The sequence below is a fragment of the Dreissena polymorpha genome, chromosome 4 (assembly GCF_020536995.1).
Source record: "Dreissena polymorpha isolate Duluth1 chromosome 4, UMN_Dpol_1.0, whole genome shotgun sequence".
Taxonomy (NCBI): domain Eukaryota; kingdom Metazoa; phylum Mollusca; class Bivalvia; order Myida; family Dreissenidae; genus Dreissena; species Dreissena polymorpha.
This window is the reverse complement of record NC_068358.1, coordinates 92,528,399-92,555,008: the sequence shown is the minus strand read 5'-3', so window position 1 is coordinate 92,555,008 and position 26,610 is coordinate 92,528,399. Positions and strand designations below refer to the sequence as shown.

General features: G+C 36.4%; 1 protein-coding gene across 1 annotated transcript in view; it reads left to right on the top strand.

The window, feature by feature from the left end:
• LOC127880201 (uncharacterized) overlaps positions 1-24,378 on the top strand; it is a 62,899-nt gene extending 38,521 nt beyond the window's left edge. Inside the window, exon 6 of the mRNA XM_052427479.1 lies at positions 23,286-24,378. Within this exon, the coding sequence (XP_052283439.1) occupies positions 23,286-23,401 (116 nt within the window). The 3' untranslated portion in view covers positions 23,402-24,378. The remainder of the gene's footprint in view (positions 1-23,285) is intronic.
• The last annotated feature ends 2,232 nt before the right edge of the window (positions 24,379-26,610 follow it).

Here is a 26,610-nt window from a genome sequence, read left to right as displayed (position 1 = left end):
TATATATTCCTGAGAGAATGTACACAACGCAATATGATATTCTCGAGGCCATACGAAAAGTCATAAATCAAAATTTGGGCGTGAAAGACAATTATTTGACAATTGATAATCACAGGGACAGGTTTTGTTTCCAAATCAAAGGCAAACTCTTTTTGATTTTGACCCCGAATATAGGTAGGATGCTAGCTACCGATTCTCTATGGCGATTCTTGGTACCAGACAATACATCTAATCATGTTGCAGACATCGAAAAACGCAGTAGCGATAATGATTCCGTTACATCGACAGTTTCAAACGAAATTGACACACACACAAACAGCGAAATGGAAAACACAACGCTTGCTTATATCCCCAACAATGGTTCGACAACCACAAAGGTTAACAAAAAAAGCACGCAAGCAACACTGAGAGTTGCACACGAAAATACCACTAAAACATTAAGTAAAAAACATAACACATCAGTTGTCAATGCCCTTAGCGATGGTTCAACAACCACAAAGGTTGAAGAAAATAGCGATCTTGGCACATCGATAGTTGCAAACGAAACTAGCACACAACAAAACTACAGTAAAATCCATAACATAACGAGTGGTAATATCACAAATAATGGCTCAACAACCACAAAGGCTAACGAAAATAGCGAAACAGGATCTGTCCTTGTTATAATCGAAGTTGTGTTTTGCATTCTAGCCGTGTTTGCAATCGTTCTTGGACTTATAGGATTTGTGTATAACGTTATAAAAAAAACACAGGAACTAAAATAAATATAAAACACACTTATACAAACGGATCTTGTCATTCTTGATGTTCTAAGCCAACCATGCGGTCGTTTATCATTTTGTGTTTTTTCATTGTTGTCCGCGCAGACACAACAGTTCAAAGCGTTTCTTCAACAACCACATCGAGAGTTGCAAACAAAACTAGCACACAACAGAACTACAGTGAAATCGATAACATAACGAGTGGTAATATCACCACCAATGGCTCAACAACCACAAAGGCTAACGAACATGGCGAAAAAGGATCTGTCGACGTTGTGTTTTGCATTCTAGTCGTGTTTGCAATCGTTTTTGGAATAATAGGATTTATGTCGTACGTAATAAAAAGATCATAAGAACTAAAATAAATATAAAACACACTTAAACAAACGGATCTTGTCATTCTTGATGTTCTGAGCCAAGCATGCGGGCGTTTATCATTTTGTGTTTTTTCATTGTTGTCCGCGCAGACACAACAGTTCAAAGCGTTTCTTCTTACGGTTTACAAAACTGTTATTGCAATGTGTGTGATCCGACTAAAAGTATTGGTAAAATATATGATGGATCTTGCTACTTTATCAGTATTGAGCAACAGTTCAAAGTTGGAAACCAGTTTTCAACGCACGTCAATGTACGTAAAACTGTAAACAGTGCCGACTATAATGCATACGATGTGGTCATTTTTGGACAAAAAAACATTCATCTAAAAACGGTTTTCACTCAAGTAAGCAACGAATTTATTTTGAACAACATTCAAGGTTCTATCAAGATAGCGCTGTTCAACAACAAAGATAGGCCTGCTCAATGCGTTCATTTGTTCAAACGAAAATATTTGGGCATTTCATGCGAAACGGCTAACGTAGCCTTGTTAAAAGCGGATCGAGGAGAGTTTGTGACTGTGTCACCTTTCAATCCGCGTGCGTACAAGACATGTTCATTTGACGAAAACGCAGCAGCGTCGATCACATCACCTAAAACTTGTTTCGTGGTGAATGAAGATGGCCAGTGCTTACCAGCAGTGCTGCAAACAGAAGAAGAGTTGCAAAACGCTTTTGACTATCTGATTAACAGAACGCACGACCCGAAGGTGAATGCAATATCTCAAAATTTGATGTTCAAAATTGACAGTCTGAACGAAACGCTCGAATTAAACGATTACGCGATAGTCTATTCGCGAGTGTCATATGATGAGAACAATACGTGCTTGTATATCGACGTGAATGAAAAATCTATTTCGTATGAAGATTGTACAACAAAACGAACTCTGTGTCAGATTAGAATTCCTGGTATGGGACTGGATTCACCGAGTGACGATGATTCCAAAATAAACAGCTTTTGGGTCTTATTTATTGCACTAACATTTGTGGTTGTTTCTTTGGTTATAGTTATAGTTATTGCGTATGTGTTGCAAGGATTTCAATCTAGACGTTTACAAACTACTACAACAGTTCAAATAACAAGCGCCTAACTCGAGTATAAAACCATTCACGCAAAGTCAGTAGTTGTCATAACGTACAAAAATGTTCAGCTGTGAGTTTGTGGCTGCGATGGTAGCAAATTACTTGGAATGCAAGCAGTTTGAGGACTCAAATGACACTCTTTGTGACATCGTCGAATGTGTGATTTTGCTTGTAAATAGCACTGTTACGATGCATGTTCTTACAAAAGATGAACTGACCATAGCTTGTTTTGATGAAGACTATTTCGCCGAGTTGCTTGAACAAAAGCTGAACAATGGTTTGAGCTGGGATGTGTTTGTGACAGCATTTGTTTTGTTTGCGGCCGTCGTACGTGAAATATCGAATTACAACGCTGAAGGCTTCTACCACCTGAATAAACTACAGAACGTGTTCCGTAAATATAGACTTACTGACTGGGTTGCAAATCAACCTGGTAAATGGACATCGTTTGTACAGTATTGTAAGCGAGTTTGTTGAATAAAAAGTAGAAAACAGACAAATTTGTGTTAAGTTGTTTTATTCAGTATCGCATTCACATTCAACTTCACTTTCTATAGATGTCGATATGTTCGAAGCCAAATTTTCGAATAATTCATACTCATCGATAATGTCTTTGAGACCAATCATATCGATGATTTCTTTGCACATATCAGAACCATTGGTTTTAAGCAAACCGTGTTTCTTCTCAACCACACCATCGCGGTCAAAAATGTTGAAATATAGTTTTGTATCGTCTGGTCTGTCCATAACAAGCATCAAGTCGTCCTCGTCGTCATCTTCACCCAATCTTACATACACAGTCAAATGAACTGTTAGTCCAAAGCATGTGATTTTGACCTGATAATCGAATTCGGGTGTAGGTTCATAGTCCGGAGAAAACAATGCATATGGTTCAAATGTTTCAGATTTTGACATGCGAAACAATTTTACCCTAGGCTCCTCTGTGGATTTAATGCACATATGCTTTGATATAATCTCCCACAACTTGTTTGCAGCAAATTGAGATTGGATTTTCCATTTTCTTTTCTGAATACGTTTCTGCTCTGGTGTTTTCGAACGAGCATTGAAGCATATGCTTTGAAAGTTTTCCATGTTTTGAAATGTGACCAATGTGGCAACGTTAAAAGCCAAAGTGAAATGGTTTAAGATATAGATCGTTACAAAATTTGCATATAAAAGCTCTGCACAAAAAGTAAGCTTCATTTCATTTGTTGATGTTTGCGACTATATTTCTTGGCATTTTGCTTATTCGATTCATCATCGAAGAACGAAACCCCGATTTTTGGGATCGCAAAAAGACTAAACTTGACAACAACAAGAAGCCATGATCGGTGTTACAATGCTTGCGATGATCTGTATTCAAGACTTACGATGGTGGTTTTCTGTTAGAAAAATACGAAAAGAATGCATACAGGTTATGAAAGAACTTCGTGAACGCTTTCAAGCAAATAGTTGCTGTGATTGCAAAGACTGCAAAAAACGTATGGCTCAACTTCACCTGGAAAAAGAACAAGCAGTGAAAGACTCGCGTACTTGTATAATTTGCTGCAATGAAGAGAAAACCTTTGCCGTAACACCATGCATGCACCTTTTCTGCGTACACTGTTGCTGGCACATGCATATATATGGGAACAAATGCGCTGTTTGTAGATCTGAAATATTTGATTGGAAGCGGATTCATTGGACTGATTAGTGTTATGACTTTTAGTGCATGCTTGTGTGTGTATTTGTTTGAATAGTATCGTCAAATAAAATGTTGAAATGCATTTTATGTTTTGGTTGTTAGTTTGGTAGAGAAGATGCAAGTATATTGACGTTTTGGGTTTTATCTTGCTGCGTGAAGAAAACAAACACGCGTGTTTACTGTTTTTGCTCTTTATTTTCAACATACAACAAACAAAATACGACATTTAGTTCATAACATTTTCTTCTCTGCGCTTTCGGCTCAAACTACGACTGAACACTTTTGTAAAGCTTCTCTTTCTAGTTCTCGACCGCTTTTCATCGTTTTCGCTAGGTTCGTTGACAGACATTGGTTTTTGGTTTTCCTTAGACTCGTTTTCTCGTCTTAACAATTCGTTATCATACGCGGTTTTGTTGTGAAATGTAAGAAGTTGTGGAATGCGTTTAAGAAACATCACCACTTCTGTCATGCCTAGGTGCTCAGCGAGTTCGATCATGTTTACCAGACTAGAGATTGACTGCCAATCCGAGTAATCTAGCGTGAGACCGTTACATTGGTACTCAGACAGGTTCATGAGAATTTCAAACACGTTCATCAATTCTTGAACACTGTACTTCGGCTGAATCTTGACATGATTTGTCTTAACGTTAGTGAACATTTTCACAATTGCTGCTGGGTATGATCTTTGTTCTTTGCCCACATAAAATACAACCCTGTCTTTGCTTTGTTTAAGCGACTGAATGAGCTTTGAAGAGATTTCAATACCAATATCGTACTTCAGTTTAGTGAACAAGCGATTAGTGGCTTCGGTGTCAGTGACACGATTAATATCTTTAATGTTTATGGTTGACATGGTTGTTGGTTGTGTGCGGGTTTAGCGTTTCTATAGAAAAAACTATCCTTAAATAGATTTTTATCTCAATTTTCCAAACCGTAATTTGTGATTGCATAGACAGTTAAACATCCACAAAAAGTCGTGTTTTTTCTTAAGCTGGGCATCACCTCCTATAGTGTTGATCATGACAAGAAAAACATAAACGCCTAGAAGCGAATAAGGACATAGTGACGTGTTTCTCGAATGTTTGTATGTATCGTAAATAAACTTTATGTATGTGGAATTGTTAACCGTACTTTCGTCAAACAGAGAGAAAAAATTGTAAGCTTTAAGTCGGTTGTATCCACAAATAGGATCGCCAAATACTGAATCAAAATGGCTTGTAATTTCGCTAGTTGTCAATTTTTTGAACAACGACATGCGTTCATCGTCTTTGAACTCATTGAGAACCATTGTGACACACGTTTGAATTCCACACCCGAGTTTTGAGTTCATTTCTACTAGCTTGCTTTCGAATATTCGTATTGGTTCTTCATATTCTGTTATGTATTGAAAAATGCATAGCGAGCATTCGTGGTGATGTCTAGAGTACATGGGTGAAAGCAAGTAGGTGTTTTGTGCTAACTGTTCGTCTTCGTCAACAATCAAAACCTCGTCGATATCCATTGATAAGGCAACAAATGTTTACAGTTCATTGATACAATTTATTTACAACATATACAAAAAATGTAACACACACGTCAACATAATCATACAATATTGCAACAACGTAGTCATTCGTCATCATCGCTCAATTCTAGATCACTGAGTATAGTCTTTTCCTTTTTCGGTTTCTTTGCAGCTTTCGTTTCACCAGATTTGCGCATTCTTTTAACAGCCAGACCGTTCATAATTTCCTTTTCATCATCGTTTAGCGTATCTGAGATTTCTGTATCGGAGATGTCGATATCGGCATATTTGCGTTTTTCCTCAACATTGGAAGATTTTATTCGCTCTATTAGCGCAAACATGTTTTCGTCTTCCCCAGAACCGAGTATTTTGTTAATCACATCAATTGGAATTCGATCGAAAACGTTAGAGCTCACAGTCTTCACAACATCGTTCTGCAGGTTTTTTGTTTTCTTGATGCCCTTTATCAGATTCTGCGTTCTTACTTTGAGGCTTTTGTACTGCGCTAGTTTGGCATCAATCTGTTTTAGTTTCTCTGAAAGTTCTTCTATCTTCAAATAATCGTTAGGCGACAAGAAGACACCTGACTCGACTTCAGACACCAAATTCCTTTTCACGCCGTGATTCAGTACAGTGTTCGCAAACTGCTGTATTCGTTCTCGGTTGTTCGTTTTCATAACATAACTCGAGGTCAACATTGCTTGTGCCATCGTAGAAAGTGATTGCGAGTGTGCTTATTTTGTTAACTGCAGCTATATATATACGCTTGAAAAATAATGCACGCCTTACTTGTTCATCATTGGCTGGAATAAACGAATGTAGTACGCCTCTTTTGCTTTACGCACATGCTTGTCTCGCTCTGTCTCCAAAACGAATACAGTGTAACGTTCTTTTACATCGCACAAGTGTTTCCCACATTCTATCAAATGATCAGTAGCTCGACAATAATGCTGTTCTGTTCGAATATGAGAGTTGTGTGTGTGAATGCGTTTTCTCAAATTAACGGTCTCGCCAATATACTCACCGCCGCAGGTGTTGCACTTCAGAACATATATAACATCTTTTGATTTACAAGTCAAGTTCTCTCCATCTTCAACAATGTATACAAAACCACAATTGAACTGAAAACTATTTCCACTCTTTATTTGAGAACATAGAGTGCAGCGCTCACCGTTACATGGTTTAACTTTGTAGTCCATCAACAACTCAAAATAGTGAAATTATGACTGAAAATGTGTTTATGCGTTTTTTGTTACAAAAACATGAAGATCAGCTGGTACCGTGAAATTGATTCCTTGTTCCTGCATAGCACAAGTAATGTCAAAACACGAACAGTTTTGCGAATTTAGCTGACTGATATGTAGAGTTTTACTAATTGTTGTGAAACAAAACTCGATTGTCAAGTCGAATATGAACACGTGTTCGTCTCCAATATAGTCTAGTATGGTTTCAAAAATGCTTTCGAGCAGTTCTTGTTCATTGATCAAAACGCTGATGCATTTAAAAACGTGGATGGAAAATTCTTGAGTGTTACCAATGCTCTCGCTTTCAATGGTATACATGTTGTCATACGAAGTCATTGTGAGTTATGACAATAGCGGATACAAACGCTTTGATATATGTTAACTGTTTACAACAGTATCGTTATGCCGAGCTATGCTGTGTAGTACAATTATGAAGCAAATAGCAGCTATCACGAGCACAATGAATCCACCAACACAAACAGCGACAGTTTCCCAAAACGTTAATTTTCTTAGTCCCGGTTCGTCATTCAATGTACTTTTACCCAACAAAACCTCGCAAATCGTGGGACTGTGTTTGCATTTTTCGATTGAAATGGTCTTTGATCGCATATCGACATACGTGCATTCTTGTCCACTGTTCGTCCTTTTGTTGTACACAATGAAGTGTTCGCTTGTGACAGAACTGTCATCTATATTTTTTATTTGAAACTTTGCCTCACTCATATTGTGTGCCGTGTTCTGAGTAATGCTAACCAAATATGAAACAACCGTATTATCCAAATCGTAAACACTCGCAATACTTGAGTGCGAACAATTTTCATCAATCCGAAAACATTTGCCATCATTCGCTTTCACAGCACCAATATCGCAGTATGTGAAATTAGCCAATTGTATGTGTGGTACGCGAATGAAATGACCATTTCTCGCTATAAGCACAGCATTCGTGCTCTCGGTACAATTCTCAATTTGATACGTATTTCTATATAACGACATACAAATCTTATCAACAGCTGTGCCATCTTTGGTGCTGAAGACAGTAAGTCGATATGATGAAGCCTTTTTCGCGAGAATAACTTCGTTACTCACTTGTTTCACTATTTGACTTAGCATCGCACGTAAAGCATGATTACGTTCGTTGAAAATCAAGAGTGTGTATTCACGAAACGGAGAAAAATGCGTATTAGAGGAAATCTTGAATGATGAATCCAAGTTGATGAAATAGCAACGATTGTTATGTACTTTGCCGATTGTAGTAGAACGATTACATGTTAGGCAGTAACAATTTTGCAATCCATACGTAGATACTTCTGCAACGGTCTGCTTGTTGTGCTTAATTCCCATTTTATGCTTGTTGATAGCATCTTGCATATTTTGAAATTGTTGGTTAACAATGTTATCGTTTTTAACTGGCAGACTAACGGTGAGTTTTGGCTTGGTAAGAGCATTTTGAATTTTGTGAGAAGTTTGGTTAACAACAGTATTTTTTTTAACTGTTGGACTTATCTTGTTTTTTGGCTTGTTGGTAGAAGTTTGAATATCGTAAAATTTTTGGCTAACGAAAGTATTGGCATTTTGAAGATCGTGAACTTTTTGGCTTACGATAGGTTCAACGATAGGTTTGTTTGTTACTGACAGAACTTTAGTGTTTTTGAAAAAAAAGTCAGAAAAATCGATAATTGGTACATTTTCAGCGCTTTGCTTTTCATCCAAATTATCGTCAGAGTAATCCTCATCAAAGTTATCCTCGTCAGAGTAATCCTCGTCAGATTGATCAAAGTCGAACTTATCATCGATTTTTAAGCGGATCTCACTCATTTCTTGCTCTATTTGTGTAATTGTGTCTCGCAATTCTTTGGACTTAGAAGGGATTATTTCCAAACCTAGATCATATTCTTTGATATACTTGGCGACTGACAAATCATTCATTTTTCTCTTCAATAACGCATTTTTGATTCGTGTTAACGCATGATCCTGTTTCTCGGGACTAGCACCTTCTAAATTCACATCGCACCATGTTCCGAACGTTGTACACAGTTCAGTATTAAATCTGATGAAGGCATGACCGTGCATCCCATTTGCACAAATTTCACTTCCATCATAGGTCAATGAAAAATTGTACGGAAACAAAGGTATCCAAGCGTGTGTGTAAATCTCAGTAAACACAGATTCTACAAACTCACTGATAGAGTACGTTTTCGGCTCAATTTGCAATCTAACTAAAAGACTTGGTAAGTCGTAAGTGATAAACATTGATCCCGCTACAAAACCATCAACTACACTGTATACCGGTTTTGAAAACGCTTTTTTCTTGTTCGGACATCTAGATAGACCTATGGATTTGCATTGTTGCTCATGACCTTCTAAACTAAACTCTGGGTTTTGCATCCATTTGTTGAAAAATTGTAAATTTTCTTTGACATCGTCGTATAATGACAAATACTCATAGGTTACGTTTATCAACACATAAAATAAACCATTCGTAACGTCAATCGGTGTATTATGTACATGCTTGAAACAAGACGGTTCATAAAAATTTGGTTTAGGACGTCCTAACGCATTTGTATGTAAAACTAAGGGAAAAAACAGGGCAACTATATGCACAAACATATACATGACGAGTTTTTGATGCATTGTCATTTTGGAAAGTTCCTATATAAGTATTTTCTACAAACAAATTGAAGTTATTTGTCTTCCAGTCATTCACATGGATTACACCACAAATAGCATTCCTATGTGTCTGTGGACAGATTTCCAGCATGTAGAAATAAATACAAGAAAACATTTTGCACATCAATTCGAAACGTACGCAAGACTCAAAGCTTCTCTACAACCAACGAAGTTGATAATGTGTCTATTTGATGAAATTGTTGAATTCGTTTGCAGCAAAACAAACATAAGCAAAATCAAGATTCAACATGCGCTGATGGACTTTTGTACTTCAAGGAAAACTTTTTCAGTTTGGTCGTTTCTGATCAAAGATGTGACAAAAGAAACTCTGAACGTTCTTGCTACGAAAGCAAATCTGTGTAAATTCGATTTATTGTATAGTTTCATTCACGACGAAAACTGGATATGTGGCGCAATTGATTTTCGAGGTGCTGAAAAGTCAAAAGATATTGCCAAAGATATTCTTGAAACAAAGCACGTTTTTGAAATGTTTAGCGCACATGCGATGACAAGATATTCCAATAAAATGTCCATGAAGAATATTCAATAAAACGTATTGTATCATAGCTTGTGTTTTCGTGATTTGTTCAGAACATACTCAAATAACAAACAACTCGCACAATTGTTTCAAGGTTTTTTATTAACATATACAATCGAACACAACAAAACAAACATGCATAAAATGTTAATTATTGAGTCACACATCTATGTGTTAATATCATGTATCACTCGAATGCCGCATCGGATGCATCATCGTCAGAAAAATAAATATTGTCGGCCTCTTCGTCCCGCGTTTCGATGTATTGCGCGAATGCCTCGTAATCAGAAAAATAAATATGGTGGGCCTCTTCATCCAGCTTTTTGTCAATCAAATAGTCATATGGCGATTGAACATAAGGTAGATGTTCAATTTTATTTTGTTCTTCATCATCGACGCCACCGATTTCGTCCGCAAAACAATTGTCGAATTCTTCTTTATATTTTTCCTCCAAAAAACGTTCGTAAGATTCCAAAAAACTATCTTCTATCATATCATCGATATCTCTGCTTCTGCAAACCCAACACATTTTTCGATCATGTATTTTTACATCTCGATCATTGGAAACTGTTTGAGTTGTGTAATTATCATCGTCGTTTTTTTCCTGGCAATATGTTTGTTTTTGATCTCGATTTGCATTGCGTATTTTTGTTCTTCGTTTTGAAAGTTGCCTTTGCAAACGCCTTTGTTCAGCCTTTTTAAATTGCTTTTCAGTTTGTTTTTTATAGGAATTGGGGCGGGTACGAGTACAAGTCTTTTCAATTTTCGCCGTAAGCAGGTCATCGAAATCACTGTAATTATCGTATTCGTCATCATTTTGGTTATCTTTGGTTTGAAGGATATCAACCGATTTCGTTGAACATCGTTGGTTATTGCTTTCTGTTTTCGCAATTCCATTGTTCGCTTTTTGATATAGCTTGGAAAACTCATTTTGTAAGTACCGACCGAATGATTCATTGTCAAAAGGACAAGCAGGGCTAAACCGTCGCTGACTAAGTTTCAGTTTCACTTCTTCTTCTGTGTTCATGACCCAATCGAACACAAAAGGGCAAACGGGGCACAGCTGTCGATGCCTCAGTTTTACATCTTCTTTATCCATGTTCCAAATGGAAATGTGCACATGGCAAAACACGCATCGAACACACTCAATATTTTCGGAGATTACACAAGTGTCGTAGATGAACCCTTGGCTAGCCAGGTCTTCCTTTGACACGCCGAAATGGGAAGGCATGTTTTTAAACGATTGAAGTCTCTGATACAACGACATGTTTGCGAACGAACGTTCTTAGACTCAGTAAAGCATTCATCTGCTATTTATACAAAAAATTGTAATGTAAATTTTATGTCCATCCATGTAGCGATCAAATGCCTTATTGTCAGAAAAATAAAACGCCCGGCAAAATTAGCGGGGGGGTCTTTTTTAAAACCCCACCCCCCTTATTAAACCGTCAGAACATTTTCCGGGCATATAATATAGCGCCGCATCCCGCACCAAAAATGCACACAAGAAAAAAGTGGCTGTGGTTTTGGCAACGCAAACGTTTTAATGACAGTAATTTGGCCCATTAAGGAAAGTTACCTGTGTTGCCACTGTTTTAATCATATGTTTAACGTATTCAGCTGTGGGATTAAATTATTCTGTACATTGAAATCACTTCGGTATTTCTGGCAATACTGTTTAGTTCTTTCTCTTATAAAGGCTTGGTCTTTCTTTGTTTTGGCGTGTATCGGCTTTGTATATCCTTTTGCTCTGGCTCTTTCCTTCCCTAAAAAGGTTTCATCTCTTGCCTTTTTGCGTTCTCTGTACGCTTTCTGGTATTCTGCTGCTGTTTTGACCATCTTTCTGAAAGAACGAAAATTACAATAGATGCGTTCTATTGAAAAGCGAGAAGGTTATTGTTTCGTATATATTTGACAATGCTTCATATAATGGTGGTTAATGCTAGCAATATGTACCCCATTTGGTAAAAACCATTGAGGATATTGTGAAAACTCGATTAAAACATTAAAATCCGTCAATATTTATTAGAGTCAGATATGTTAAAGTTGTTCATCAGATACGTTAAATACATCGAATCGTTTATATTTGGGTTTATATTTCTATTGTCGCATGCAAATTGCTTTTGCGTTGCATACTTTACTTCCAAAAGGTGATTATCAAAGTAAATCGAAGCATAAATCAATACTTACCTCTGCTTATATCAAACACCATCCACACTTAATATTTTCCGCCATATGCACGCGCAGTAAACATACGATTCGAGCGATGACGTGGCTCTAGATGCTATGTAGAACAGTGACGAAACACAATTACGTTATAGTGTGACGAAATCTTAAATTCAAAGGCACCTAACGGGTTGTAAAATGTATTGTAATTAGTCGATTTAACGTATTTGACATTAACGTATTTGATGTACATTTGCTAAAAAGCTTCCCAGAGATAAGTGGTAAACACATTTTGTTTAGTTTTAATGTTTTCCTTCGAAAAGGATAATACCATGATATGAATTTCGTGTATTTGTGCCTTGCATATCAAGTCTAAGTTACAAGAAACATACAAACAAGTTAACGTATCTGATGAGTTCTGTGCACAGGTGAAGGGCGCGTGGCCAAGTCACTTTATAACTATCAATTTGTCATAAAACAACATTTTTTTTATCATATTGACAAGAAAAAAAATCAATTTCTTTTTCTGATATGATATATATGAACAAGGTAGGTATCTCTTGACACAGGAAAATCACCTTCATCAACATTTTAAGCCATTAAGTGCCTAAATGGCGGTCGATTTTCGTAATTTATGTACCATTTTGTTGGGAAAGGTTGCCTCGTGACGAAATATGACCACAAACGGCTACTTGCCAACATAAACTACAAGAAAATACTTCTCGAACTCGTAGAAATACTTGGTAGGCTTCGATCTGACCGATAGTTCAGTGCCGATTTTACAAGAGTAAAACTATCGAAATACCACAGCTACCGAACATAATACCCATTAGTACAATAAACAAATAAGAGTTTATCAACTTACAACACAGATTTGTCCTTTTGTTTGCGTTATAACGTCGAAATAATTGTAAATCGGGAATTTTTTTTTCGGCAATTTCATGTCAAGTTCTATGTCGATTAGACGCACAATTTAAATACGGTTCTCGGTTTCAGGTACTCGGTAGTTCTGAAGCGCGGAACCAAAAGTTCGATAAATAGCGTAAGGTGAAGGACGGATCATCGTACACGATTGAAATAAACATTTAAACTTAACGATTATATTAGTGTTTGGTGTGTACAAAAAGACAAATATGTGTTGTAATTTGATAAGCTCGTATTTGTTTATTGTAATAATGCGGATTATGTCGCTAGCTGGGTTTTTTCGGTACTGTTACTCTTGTAAAAATCGGCACTGAACTTTCGGTCAGATCGAAGCCGACCTAGAATTTCTTCGAGTTCGATAAGTTTTTCTTGCAGTTAGTGTTGGCAAGTAGCCGTTCGTGGTCATTTGTCGTCACGAGGCAACCTTTTCCTTCAAAATGGTACATAGATTACGAAAATCGACCGCCATTAAGGCACTTAATGGCTTAAAATGTTGATGAAGGTGATTTTCCTGTGTCAAGAGATACCTACCTTGTTCATATATATCATATCAGAAAAAAAAAATTGAATTTTTTTTTTGTCAATATGATAAAAAATGTTGTTTTATGACAAATTGATAGTTATAAAGTGACTTGGCCACGCGCCCTTCACCTGTGGTTCTGTGTATATTAAAAAAAAAACGGATTTTAGGCAAAACTTAAAAAAAACAACGTTTTGATGGTAAGAAATGTGATTGTTTTCTTAAACGATATTACATGTATAGCCCTCATTTAGTGTAATATTTAGTTCTTATCTATGTCTTTAACATATTTTACAACGATCTGTTTTTGTTTAACGTATCTTACTTTTATAACGAGGACAACTTTATAATGCATGTTTTGAATTTGTGTTTCCTCAAATCAAGAGAAAAATTGTGATATTTTGATAAACAATATTTCTTACTTCTGAGAAGAGCCCAAAATAGACATGTTCTGTTTAAACACCTTTCTCAGTTTGGCTTCATAAACAAGTATGTCGTGCTCAGTGATTCATTTTGCCGTGCGTCCCGCTGGCCAGACGCACGTTTATTTCTGGGGACGCTTCATTCTCAAACATGTGCGTCCTCGGGACGAATTGTTTAAAAACTCAGATTTTCAACATCGTCAAAGTTGAACAGGATACCGAGTTCGATTCGTGGAGATAAGCGAAACACATGTCAACACCTTTTTGAAAAGTAGAACGGAAGTCAACATTACTACATTTGGAATGTAGTACGCGTATTTTGATTGGTTGAAATATATCAATTATCCAATCAGTTACGGCGTTTTATTAAAAGTTCGTTGGACGTTGATTTGGCGGTCCCGGATGGTAAACAAAGAAAATGCCAGCCAAAACGGTTTTCAAAATTGATCCTCAACAATTTAAACTAGCTGTGTAGATATTTATCGATAACGCAGCCTCGATGTAAACCATGTGGTTTAATGTGAAGAATAAACGGCGGAAAACACAGTTTGCATTCGTCTGTTGTGAGCGCAGACAGTTCTTATTTAGTAAAGCGATGTTATTAAAATTTTCTGGATTAATTAAGCATTGGTGTTTCTTCTAAAGTGACAAATAAAAATTTGAAAGTTCTGAAATAAATAGCATCTTTATTTTTTATACGGTACATACATAATAGTGATACAGATCGTACAGTATTCCTTCCTATGTAACGTAGAATGTAAGTACATACATGAATAACAACACAGACATCTGCTGTTCATACTGCAGGATGTGAGAGGGGTTTTTCTGTACAGAATAAGGTTTTGACCAAATTCAGGAACTGGTTAACTGTAGGGAAACAAGACAAACTTATGAGAGTGAAGTTGTGCAATTTTGCGCGGAATGAATTTGTGGAAAAAGCTCTCCCTCTCTGGAGAAAAAAAACAAGGCGAGAAGGCTATACACCTTAAATACAGTATGAGTGTTGTTACACGTAATCTGTTTTGAAGGTGTAAACCTTTTGACCAAAGGAGAAATTGTCTTTTGTCACACTGTTTGAAAGGGCTAATTTTGACCAAAAAATTATAAACACTAGTCATCCAATTTATTTAAAAAAAACAAGTAAGTCCAAATTGTAAAAGATGTTAAATGTTCTCTGTTTAAAATGTTATATGTTTCACTGCTTGTTTTTAAAAGTAAACCAAATAAAGATTTTACTTGCTATAAACCTATTGCTGTTTTTAGCTGTAAAATTGCATAAAAGAGCCCCTGGCTAAGGCATATCATGTTAAGTAGATTATTTGTAATGAATTTAATTTACAAAAACACAATCTGGGACCCATTGTTTTCAGTTTGGACCCATTGTTTCAAAATATGCGAGTCCCAGGGACTCATTAATGTAGATTTCAAAATGAATCACTGCGTGCTAGGACAAAGAAACTTTTGGCTTATATGACCTTTTTATGAGATATGAAATGTTTCATTTTCATTTAATTCCAACTATTCCGAGTGCAACAGTCAGCCATGATACCAGAGTCATACCAAAATTATATGGAGCCTGTTTTCACGGCTGTACATTACTACACTTACACAAAGACAGACATATCATAGAAAGTGCTAGTTAAGCGTAGAATTAATTAGTAGAAGTACTTAATAGTAGTAATAGTAGTAGCAGTAGCAGTAACAGTAGCAGCAGCAGCAGCAGCAGTTACAGTAGTAGTAGTAGTAGAGTAGTATTGGTAGTAATATCATCATTATAATTATTATTATGATATAATTATTTAATTATTATTTTATGTTCATAAGCATTATTATTAAAATAATATTTGTAAAAACGTGTGATTCTTTTTTGGCGATAAATTTCATCACTGCGTTTTTGACGTCGTGACGTCATGGTCTGTTTATTTGCTTTTTGACCTCAGTTTACAATTGTTTTTTTTTTGAGTACCATAAAGAAAAACTTAGTACATTAATGAAAAAAAGTCTGTTAAGGTGATAGATATGAGGAAATTGTGGCGATTTTTGTGTGTATTAACTATTAGTTAACTGGATACGAAAGTGAGTAATTGTAATATCTTACAGGAGATAACGTTATTTTCATACCATATTAAAGGGATCTTTTCACGCTTTGGTAAATTGACAAAATTGAAAAAAGTTGTTTCAGATTCGCAAATTTTCGTTTTAGTTATGATATTTGTGAGGAAACAGTAATACTGAACATTTACCATGGTCTAATAGAGCCATTATATGCATCTTTTGACGATTTTAAAACCTAAAAATTATAAAGCGTTGCAACGCGAAACGATTGAATAATTTGGAGAGTTCTGTTTTTGTCGTTAAATTTTGTGAAACTACGAAGATTGCTTATATAAGGTATAAAATACGTTCAGCATGTGTACTCGGCGGAATAGCTCAGTAGGCTAAAGCGTTTTTACTTCAGGACTCTGGCAGGACTCCAGGGGTCACTAGTTCGTAACCTGGTCCGGGCATTGTTCTTTTCCTTTTTTTAATTTTATTCTTGATTTTTTACTGGAGCTTTTACGATCCAATGTTTACATTTATCGATATAAAGCATTTAATGAATAAGTTAAAAAATGCCACAATCTGTGAAAAGGCCCCTTTAAAACAATAACCTTCATTTAATATGTATATAAACACGCTTTCTGAAGTTTATTAGCAAAGCAGATAAGGTAATGGGAAGTATTTGCTTCCGTACTTTGACTAATGTCCTAAAAATAGACATAGTTTTCGTTCTTTTTATAGTCCTGAGTAGTAATGCGATTCAAAAATAGCAATTATTCGTTTCTATTGGGATTTAATAGTGTTATGAATGCTGGTTTCGACATTAGATAAGCTTAACATATATGGGTTTTACATTTTAAAGAAGACTTCGTGGAGCTAAAAAGTTCGGAATTAATTGTATGTGCAAACTATCAATTTTAACACAAGACTACAGGCTAGTAGAGCAACGGTAGATCAACTTTCGTTTTTGAAACGTCCATCTTAAACTAAGACAGTCTTCGAAATTAGCACACGCCCGATCGCCTGTGGCGAGTAAAATTACTGCTGGGCACATAAAAAATTCACGTTTGTAGCCCGCCAGGCATGTAAATTATTGAAGCCAATTGACAGTTTATAAAAAAAATATTGTAAGTTCTTGATATTTGCATATATATTTTTCAATTTTGCGATTAAACACCTTGCCGGAAGTTGTAAAACAATGAAATTTGATTGGTTTAACATGCAAACACGCACCTGCTTGCGCTTGTCATCATTATTGTATTTGACCGATGCATTTCTGTCACATTCAGTTCTTATTGATAGTTTCTCTAGAAATTAATTGAGTAGATGCTTTTTGAATTTATTATTTCAATCAAGTAATACGCTTCTGTTTTCGTCAATGTCAACAAATGTCATTGTTGAGTCGACAAAGAGGCTATGCAGTATCTAAGGTATGTTCATAGGGCTATGCCTAGTAAAGCACTTCCAAAATAGAAAATTGACAATGATTTAGAGAAAAAGGAAGCCATTGCTGCCAAGAAACTTTACGAGGACACCAGAGAACCGGTGTAACGAACGACCGACCTTATTCTAGTGACTTATTAGATGTCATTGTATTCACTACTATTGAAACAAATGTTCTGCTTTACTATGTGTAGCGTTTAAGTGCTAAAATGTTGTGATTCGTTATATTTTTGGTTTAAAAGTTCGGGCATGTACAAAATATGTTTGGCATGTAAAAATGTAAAAATTCTTAAGTAACTGGCCCGACTGGCATGTAACTTTTCAAAGCTAATTTCGAAGACTGCTAAGACATGCGTTAAATAGTGTGATTGATTGATCTTTACTACATCTGAAGAGGATTGTGCTACTTTAGTGTAACAGTGACCGACAACAATCGCCGATTAACTAAATTGTCGAAATTATTACAGTTTGAACAATGTCAACACTTTCGGAAAACCTCCAAAGGGAGGGAGGAAATACTTTTCCAATGGAAAATGTTCAAGGGAGACAAATAGAATTTGAGCAGACTGCGGATCTTACGATAAACGATACCGACAATGTTGATGGCAAAATTATACGCGAGGACATCGAACTTCCGCAAGATTTTAAAGGAAATCTGGCGTTTGTACTCTACAACGTCTTCACATCGAAGGTACGACTGTAGAAAATGGTGTAGCTGGGATGATAATTGTGTGTGTGAATGTGTAACCGTGTAGGCTCGCTTTAAGGGTAAATTTTAGGTTTTCGATAATTGATTCATATTTGTGACAACCCAAAAACGGACGTCACAATTACGGCACTTTTGTCGAACGATTCCCAATATAAATACCTCAATATCTAGACAGATTTGACCACCCCAGGAAACCCGATACCTTGCGGGTCGTGTAATACCATAGGGGACAGTGCTGTGCATTTTGGCATGAACTTACATAGGGTAAGTAAATTAGAAAAATTAAATTTTTCAAAGTCCAATTTGAAACAACTGTGTATTAACATTGATAACAAAGGTATTGGCCTACATGTAGAAAAAATCCTGACAAATTTTCTTAAAAAATGAGCAAAATGTGGCTCCTTGAAGTAGAAGATCGGGCAAAACGGGCCATGTTCAGGCATTTAGAGGAGAAAAAACTGCTTTAATTTGCAAGCCACTACAATAATTAAAGGATTTATACAAACTTTCACATGTCTGCCATAACCTCTCAGCAGGGTTTCTCCAGAAAACTATTTATTGTGGAGAAATTTGCGTTTTTAATGACAATGTTGGGAAAACATTGATACCATCTGGGGAAGACCAGGAAACCATATGTGGGCAGTGACTTTATATTTCTTTTTCAGCCATTATGTTGCAATTTCTTTGCTTTGCAGAGGCCTACAGTAAGTGTATGTGGGCACATATGCATTCAATTGTAATTTTAATGCCTTATATATTATCAATATAGTACCCTATGTAAGTTCATGCCAAAATGCACAGCACTGTCCCCTATGGTATTACACGAGCCGCAAGGTATCGGGTTTCCTGGGGTGTTGACAGTTTTTCAGGTGTGTTTCTCTTGTTTTAGTTCACTGAATATTGTTATTCGCCATTTTACAATAAACTTACGCTCAACGTAGTTTGCTCGACCCAACTTGACTCGATTATAAAAAAGAATCAATTAATAAATCTTTACCATATTAAAATCTAATTAGCAGATGGCTTTTACACATTCTTTGAACTATGCCTTCAGCGTGAACCTGTCAATGGCTGGTTGTACAATCGCCATTCATTTTAAGCTGGCCAGGATGAAAATTGGATTGATCACACGTAGAAAGTCACTATGTTTATTTGATCTGTCTCTTTCTGTTACGGACCATATATGTTGGTTCTCCACAGGAGTGTGAGGACTATATAGCCCAGACGGAAGTGATGGGGTATGAAGAGACCCTAGTCAACGTCGGTGGTGGAAGGTAACGTGTACAATTGTTCGTTTCCGCTTAACCGATCCGAAACGATTAGTATTCCAGGTTGTGATTACAATCATATTTGCTGTACCTATTATAATTATACATTTTGTATGTTGATTGATTGATAATTCACAAATGCCCTCCTAGCATTTCCAGCAAAGGTAGGTTTAATGCCCCTTAAATTGACATGTATCTATCATGATAATAAAGAAACCGCGACATGGAATATCGAGGTACCGGTAGCGCGCCTCGATTTCCGCCCTTGATTTAATAATCTCGTGTTTTATTAGGCAGGTAAAGATGACGGGTGTGCGCAAAAGCTCGCGATGTATATGGGACACGGTGGAAGAGGCGTACCGGATATGGGAGCGTATAAAGAGTTTCGTACCGGAAATGTGGCGCGACAGAAAAGTATTGGGGTTGAATGAAAGGTATTGTGTGCATATTAAATAATCCTTTATAAGCTATAAACTAATTTTCCATGTGTAGTGATTTCAATTACGTACATGTAACTACAACTATAGTAATTTCATTCTTAAATATGTCTCGATAAAGCTTCTTCTTCTTATTATTATTATTTAAATTGTTTCTTGTTGACAATGCTACTTTCTATAAATACATGTATTTGACAACAATAGATCCGACTTACAGCTCAATTTACGACCAGTACCATCTTACTTATTGTATTCGAATATACCTCGTGTGTTCAAAGCTATGAAATGTTTTGTGGTAAATATCTGCAGACGCTAGATAACATATATACGCGAACCCGGCATTCTAGCAGGTCGGCTATTCTCGTGGTATTGCGTTCATGCCCCATGACTTACAAACAAGCATTTGGAAAATTAATCAGTAGGTCACTTATTGAATCTGCAAGAAAACGTCTCACGCTGCCAATATCAACCGATTCTTATTGTATTTTATGTCCAAAAATTTGCTAATTAACTTCTTCACGTAATCGATTTTTAATGCGTATGTCTGCTTGCAGGTGCTTGGGTCAGCCATTTTTATTATTGTTAAATTTCTTTGGTTGCAAACTACTTATTTTTATTGATTGTCCTGGTCAAACTTATACAATATTCGAATGTAACGAGTTTGAGTGATTTTTAAAGAAAAATCGAAACAGAAAGAAAACTACCTTGAAATTTGTTTTATTAAATTAAAATTATTTAAAATTATATCAATTAAATTGATTGTAGCTTATGTCAGATATTTTTTAGTCATGTTTGATTAAATTGTTGTTCTATCTATCCTGTTTAAAGCGGAAATACCCGATGTGATTATAAACGAGAATGGCGGTTTTATTGTTGTTGTGACTACAGTTCCGATTTGTTGGTTTTCGTTGAAAAAAATAAGTAAGGCTGAAATGCAGTAATGTAAAATGTGATAATTTATTGAATCATTTATCCGATATATTAGCATGATATTTAGACCCGAATGATTTTTCCTTTATAACAGCGAGAATACCGTGTCGCAGGCTATAGGTACCTACTATGAACTTGTGATAAAGCCAACAGTCTTTCTAACTGTCAGCGTTTTGATATCTTGATACACATATGAACAATAAGGAATCCTCAAATAATGCATAAGTCGCTGAAGGACTTTGCGAAAACATGCAAAAATCATCCAATATATGAGCATTCTTCTGAGAAAACAGATCTTAATGCGTGTTCGTAAAGTGTCGTTCCAGATAAGCCTGTGCATTTATGATTCCCATCTTGCGAATCAGGGAAATAATTTCCACCTGGATTGCATTTCTTTTATAAATTTTACGCACATACAATAAGCCCCGTTTTACCAGAAGGAACCCATGTAGTAATATGTTGCCGTGTCAGACTGCGGTTCCTGCGGTACGACCCGGGCGACTACTTCCAAACACACCTGGACGGCGCGTACGTGCGAGACAACGGGGAGCGGAGCTACATCACCGTCCAAGTCTATCTCAACCAGGTCAGCGGCGTGAGGTCATATGAGTCTCGTCATGGGATAACTGGGCTTAGTGCTCGTGCGTTAAGCGTCGTCCCAGATTAGCCTGTGCAGTCATGTTTGTTTTTATAAAAAGTATCTTCTTAGCTTTACGCACATGCATCGAGCCCAATTTACTAAAGATCAATTTTTTGATAAATAAATGTTCACGTTCATCAAGTTATTACAAGCAATAATACACACAACTTATTTTCGTATTGTTTGCTTCGTAGCAGGATTCTTCAGGGCCGTACCCAGGAAATGTTGACTGGGGGGGGGGGCAAAACGGGGAGTGTGCGGGAGGGGTGAGTAAGAAAGTGACAGTTTGTGACATGGGTGAGGGGAGTCGGGCCATGTGTGATGTCACACATTTATTTTAAAAAAATTGTATAATTTATTTATTATTTCTTAAGTAGAATTTAAAAATTATTTCAAAAATTTGTGAAACACTAGAATTAGTTTTATGTGAAAATAAGACGAATTGCCTATCTCCTGATTCTGTTGTTCGAATGTTTAATAGGCAACTTGGCTGGGCCGGCTTATTCAATAGGCACAACCTCCACACAGATTTCAATGACGAAATAATTGGACTGTTCCATTGTTAGTTAGTAAAGGGTTGAAAGAAAATCTAAATTATAATTTCGTTTTTATTAGAGGTTAACTAGTGGATAAATATTCATACTGCTCATCGTAACAACCTTACAGTTATACAAGCCTGTAATGTGAAAGTTCTTTTGCCGGTAAGTGAAATTTTAATACGGTTTAATAGTGAATTGAGTTTTAGGTTTAATTTAAATTAAGTATTAGTTTTAAAAAAATGTTCGAAAGTGTGAGTTTGTAACGTACTTTAGGGAAGGGGATCCAAGATTTTGTTACAGTTTGTGACATGCCGGGGTAAAAATGGTAAAAAAAGCGTGACATGCTTTATCAACGACCCCTTGGTGTGAAATTCACACACATGTTTAAAGCTTTAGATTTCAGAAATGTGTTACACTTTATAAAGAAGTAAAAGCAACCTTTGAAACTAAAAAACCTTTATTATGAAATGTAACATAAAGTATGACTGTAGAGGAGGTTTGATTTCAAAGAGAAAATACTACTATGGTTATATGTCAGTAACTACAAGACAAGTTTTCACAGAAATGTTTAATAAGCTATGACTCTAGAGGAGGTTTGAATTCAAAAGAGAAAACACTATTATCGTTCAGACCTACGACCTTCTGTATCAGTTCCATCCATTCGCTGTTTCTCTTTCCTTGTCCAATCAAAAGACGTGTTACACCCACCATCAAAAGATGGGGCATTGATCACAATGGGTAATTGACAGATCGGGGATGTGTGTACAAGGTGATAAGAAAACAATGCCTAGGGGCTTATCTCAACTGGCGAGTAAATTAGCGCTAATACCCTTGTGTATCAGGGGCAATAAAACACATCTGCACATTTGTATTGCAGGAAAGTGTACTTTGGGCTCTATTATGTGAGAAAATGTGCAGTAGGCCCATCATTAAAAAATCATAACTCGACAGCCAGCTGGGGGGCCCGGGCCCCTGGGCCCAGTGCATGGGTACAGGCCTGTTCTTATTTGCACAAGTTATGTTTTAAACTGATATCCAAATTGTGGCTTTAATAAACAAGATCTCGTCGTAGAGTTGTCTCCCTTGTTTCGTTGTCTTCAGATATGAAGACATTATCTTAGGCATTTAAATCGTCCAATGTATAAATAACTAAAAGAAGATTTTTACGAAATAATTGTTTAGGTGTTCGTCTTAACTTGATTCTTCATACTGTATAGTTGCTGCCTTGAGACTATACTATTAAAATAAGAAAAAAAAATATAACAAAAGTAAACATATGGAGATCTACAAAAAAAGTAAGAAGAAATAAAGTAAGTTAGTCGAAAGGTTGATCCACACTTTGGCAATACTTCAGGTTTACCTAGTTAACATTTTCGCGGTCGATGTTTGCAGGCAGCGTCCTAGTGTTCCAACACGACATCATGCACGAGGGCTCTAGACTGGAGGAGGGCCGGAAGTACACTATCAGACCAGACGTCATGTATTCCGCAAAGAAGACGGAAACGTAATGACGTCCGCCTTCGTCGCCGGTGAAAGTATTGCGTTCACTGTAGTCGTTATGAGTGCTAAAGGAACTACTCATCGCTATCGAATCTGTTGTTGTTGCTTAACGCACTTGGATGTCATTATTGCCATCGCTTCAGTGCATACGACGATAATTACTTTACTTTCTATCGTTTGTTTATTAATTTTATAAGGTACATTTGAACGCAGTTGTCGTTGTTGTCCGTTTACGTTTTTTTATGTTTTGCGTTTAAGTAATTCTGCCGTGATTAAGTCCAGGTAAATTCTTTTTTTTATTCACAAATTGGCCGTGCTTTATGAAAAGGGGGTTTAATGCGTGTGCGTAAAGTGTCGTCCCAGATTAGCCTATGCAGTCCGCAAAGGCTAATCAGGGACGACACTTTCCGCTTATAATAAACTAGATTTTTGCTTAGAAGAGACCATCTTTAATCGAAAAATATCATAAAGGCCCTTAGTATCGTCCCATATGGATTCAGTACAACACTTTAAAGGACGCACTTTTCACTGTCAGTTGTTGTACTTTTCGTAAATTTTATTTGATGTTGTTATTTGTTTTGAGGTCATCATATACCGTTGCGTGTTGGATTATTTTCCAAGTGGAAAGTGACGTTAAGTATCGATATTTCAGAATTTGCCCAGAGAGTTGCGTCGGGAACATGCTGTGCTCTGTGAAGAAGGGGTCAAATTCATGTACGTAAAGTACTGGAACGACACTTTCCGCTTTTATGATACTTTTCGTTTCAAGAAATTCTCTTCTTGGAAAAAATCAAGTTAAGGCGGAAAGGCAGTCCGCACAGGCTAATCAGAGACGACATTTTACGCATATGCATTAAACCACAGAGCACGACTCATAACGATAACCGTAACTTATATAAACTTGCGCACAAGTCTTTCAGTTTAACCGTTTGTTTACATTGGCTTTTACGAGTTGTTTTATGACAATAAAATATTATATATATAATATTGTAGATTGTGTATGTTTTTTACCAGACAGAGGAGCGTAGAATCATCACGAGTTCAATGTAAATATGTTCCTTATATATGCTACGGTAATTGCTAATTACTAACGGGTTGTTAAATATAAAAGAAGTTCTTTATTAACTTTCATTACCAGTTCAAGACAACGTTTTGTATTTACATGAGTTCATAGTGTGGATGAACGTCCTATTGTGATGTGTTCGCCATGTGTTCGCACGGCTGGAGTGATAAAGTGACCCTAATGAAATAATTTCTTTAAAAATTCTTCGTCAGTATTTTAAACGTGGATTTAGACATCTGATAGAAGTAAATCTGTCATTATTTGTTGCGTTAATGAACATTAAATGTGTAAACTATTTAAGTTCGTTGCATGTGTAAAACCACACTGATAACAATGCGCGTTTCAATGTTTTAATTGTGCGTTTCAATCAGACATTTTTTATTTGATACGCGTGTATTCAATAATTTAAAATATATGTGTAACACGTAATTGTCTAAAATACGCACAATCTGTAGTGGCATCAATAGTCGAGTGGTAGTGCTTTAGACGCTGCTTCAAAAGGTCGAAGAATCAAATCCAAGAGAATATTTTTTAGCCTGAGGCCAGCGGGGCTTATGTCATGGTCCTGTGTCCGTCGTGTGTGCGTCCGTGCGTTAACTTTTCCTTTAAACATCTTCTCCTAAACTACTGGTCCAATTCTGATGAAATTTCTCAGGAATGTTCCTGGGGTGAACCTCTTTCAAATTTGTTCAAATTATGCCCCTGGGGTCAAATTTGACCCTGCCCCGGGATGTCACAAAATGGAAAATTTGCTTATATAAGGCCTATTTTGTGAAAACTTTCAAAATCTTATCGTCTATGACCATTGGGCCTAGGGCTTTCAAATTTGGTATGTAATACTAATAGTCCTCTACCAAATTTGTGCAAATTATGCCACTGTGGTCAAATTTGACTCTTCCCCGGGGGTCACAAAATTGAACATATGCTTATATAGGGTCTATTTTGGGAAAACTTTACAAATCTTTTTGTCCATAACCATTGGGCCTAGGGCTACCAAATTCGGTATGTAGTGGCATCTAATTGTCCTCGACTTAATTTGTTCAAATTATGCCCATGGGGTCAAGTTTGACCTTGCCTCGAGGGTCACAAAATCGAACATATGCTTATATAAGGCCTTTTTTGTGAAAACTTTAAAAATCTTCTTGTCCATAACCTTATGGCATAGGGCTACCAAATTTGGTATGTAGTGACATGTAATAGTTCTCTTTTTAGTTTTTCAAATGTGTACAACAATCACATTAGAAAAAATAAAGATATTAAGCGGAAATTTGTTTTGTTTTTCTACTTTTTATAAAAAGTTACCATCTTCTTTACACAAATAGTCCCAGATGGATTAACACACTTGGTATACATGTAAGTTACTTAACCACACAGTTCAAATACAAATACTCCTATCATATTCAAGTTATTATTCATAAACAGTTTGCTTTCAATTGTGAGTACTTTGACCCTAACCCGCAAAGCCCAAAATGCACGCCCATGCAAGGTTTGGATGTGGTCGGCCATATGCGCTGCGCCGATGGTACCTTGTTTAGCAAGATCAAATGCACGTGCGAGCAAAGGTCGGGTATGCAAGATATATAGAGCGGATAAAATGCATGCATGGGGTTATGTCGCATGGCGTGTTGCATTTCAGTGTTTTTATCTTATGTTTTTCTGGGAAGTAGTTCCATTCGGTCTTATGCGGAGTTTCTGGTGTGAGTATTATGGCATAGTTATATTAGTGATTTTTCTTTATTAACATCCGCCTCAACCTCACCCCAACACACACAAAAAGTTATCTGTGTTCTGGCTAGCCGACAATATCTTCGTTAAACATCCAAACCTTAACAGTAAGCGAAAATGTTTCTTGAAAATTCTTATTCGCCGATTAGCATTCTGTATCGGTCTTAAAACGGTATGTCTTGAACAAAGTTATCAAAATGTCATCTGATATTATTCACCTTCAATACGATTTTAGATTTTATTCAGAAATATCAAATATGTTGGTTTTGTCTGAGATGTTACTTTAGTTTTATAAACGTTTACTTTTTTACTGTAGGGAATATTTTGTGTACTAATTTATTTTTAAACGTCTGTTCGGAACGCGGTTTTAAGTTTCAATACACACGCCAATAAGAGTCCCGTAGTATCAGTATATGTGCAAAGAGTTCC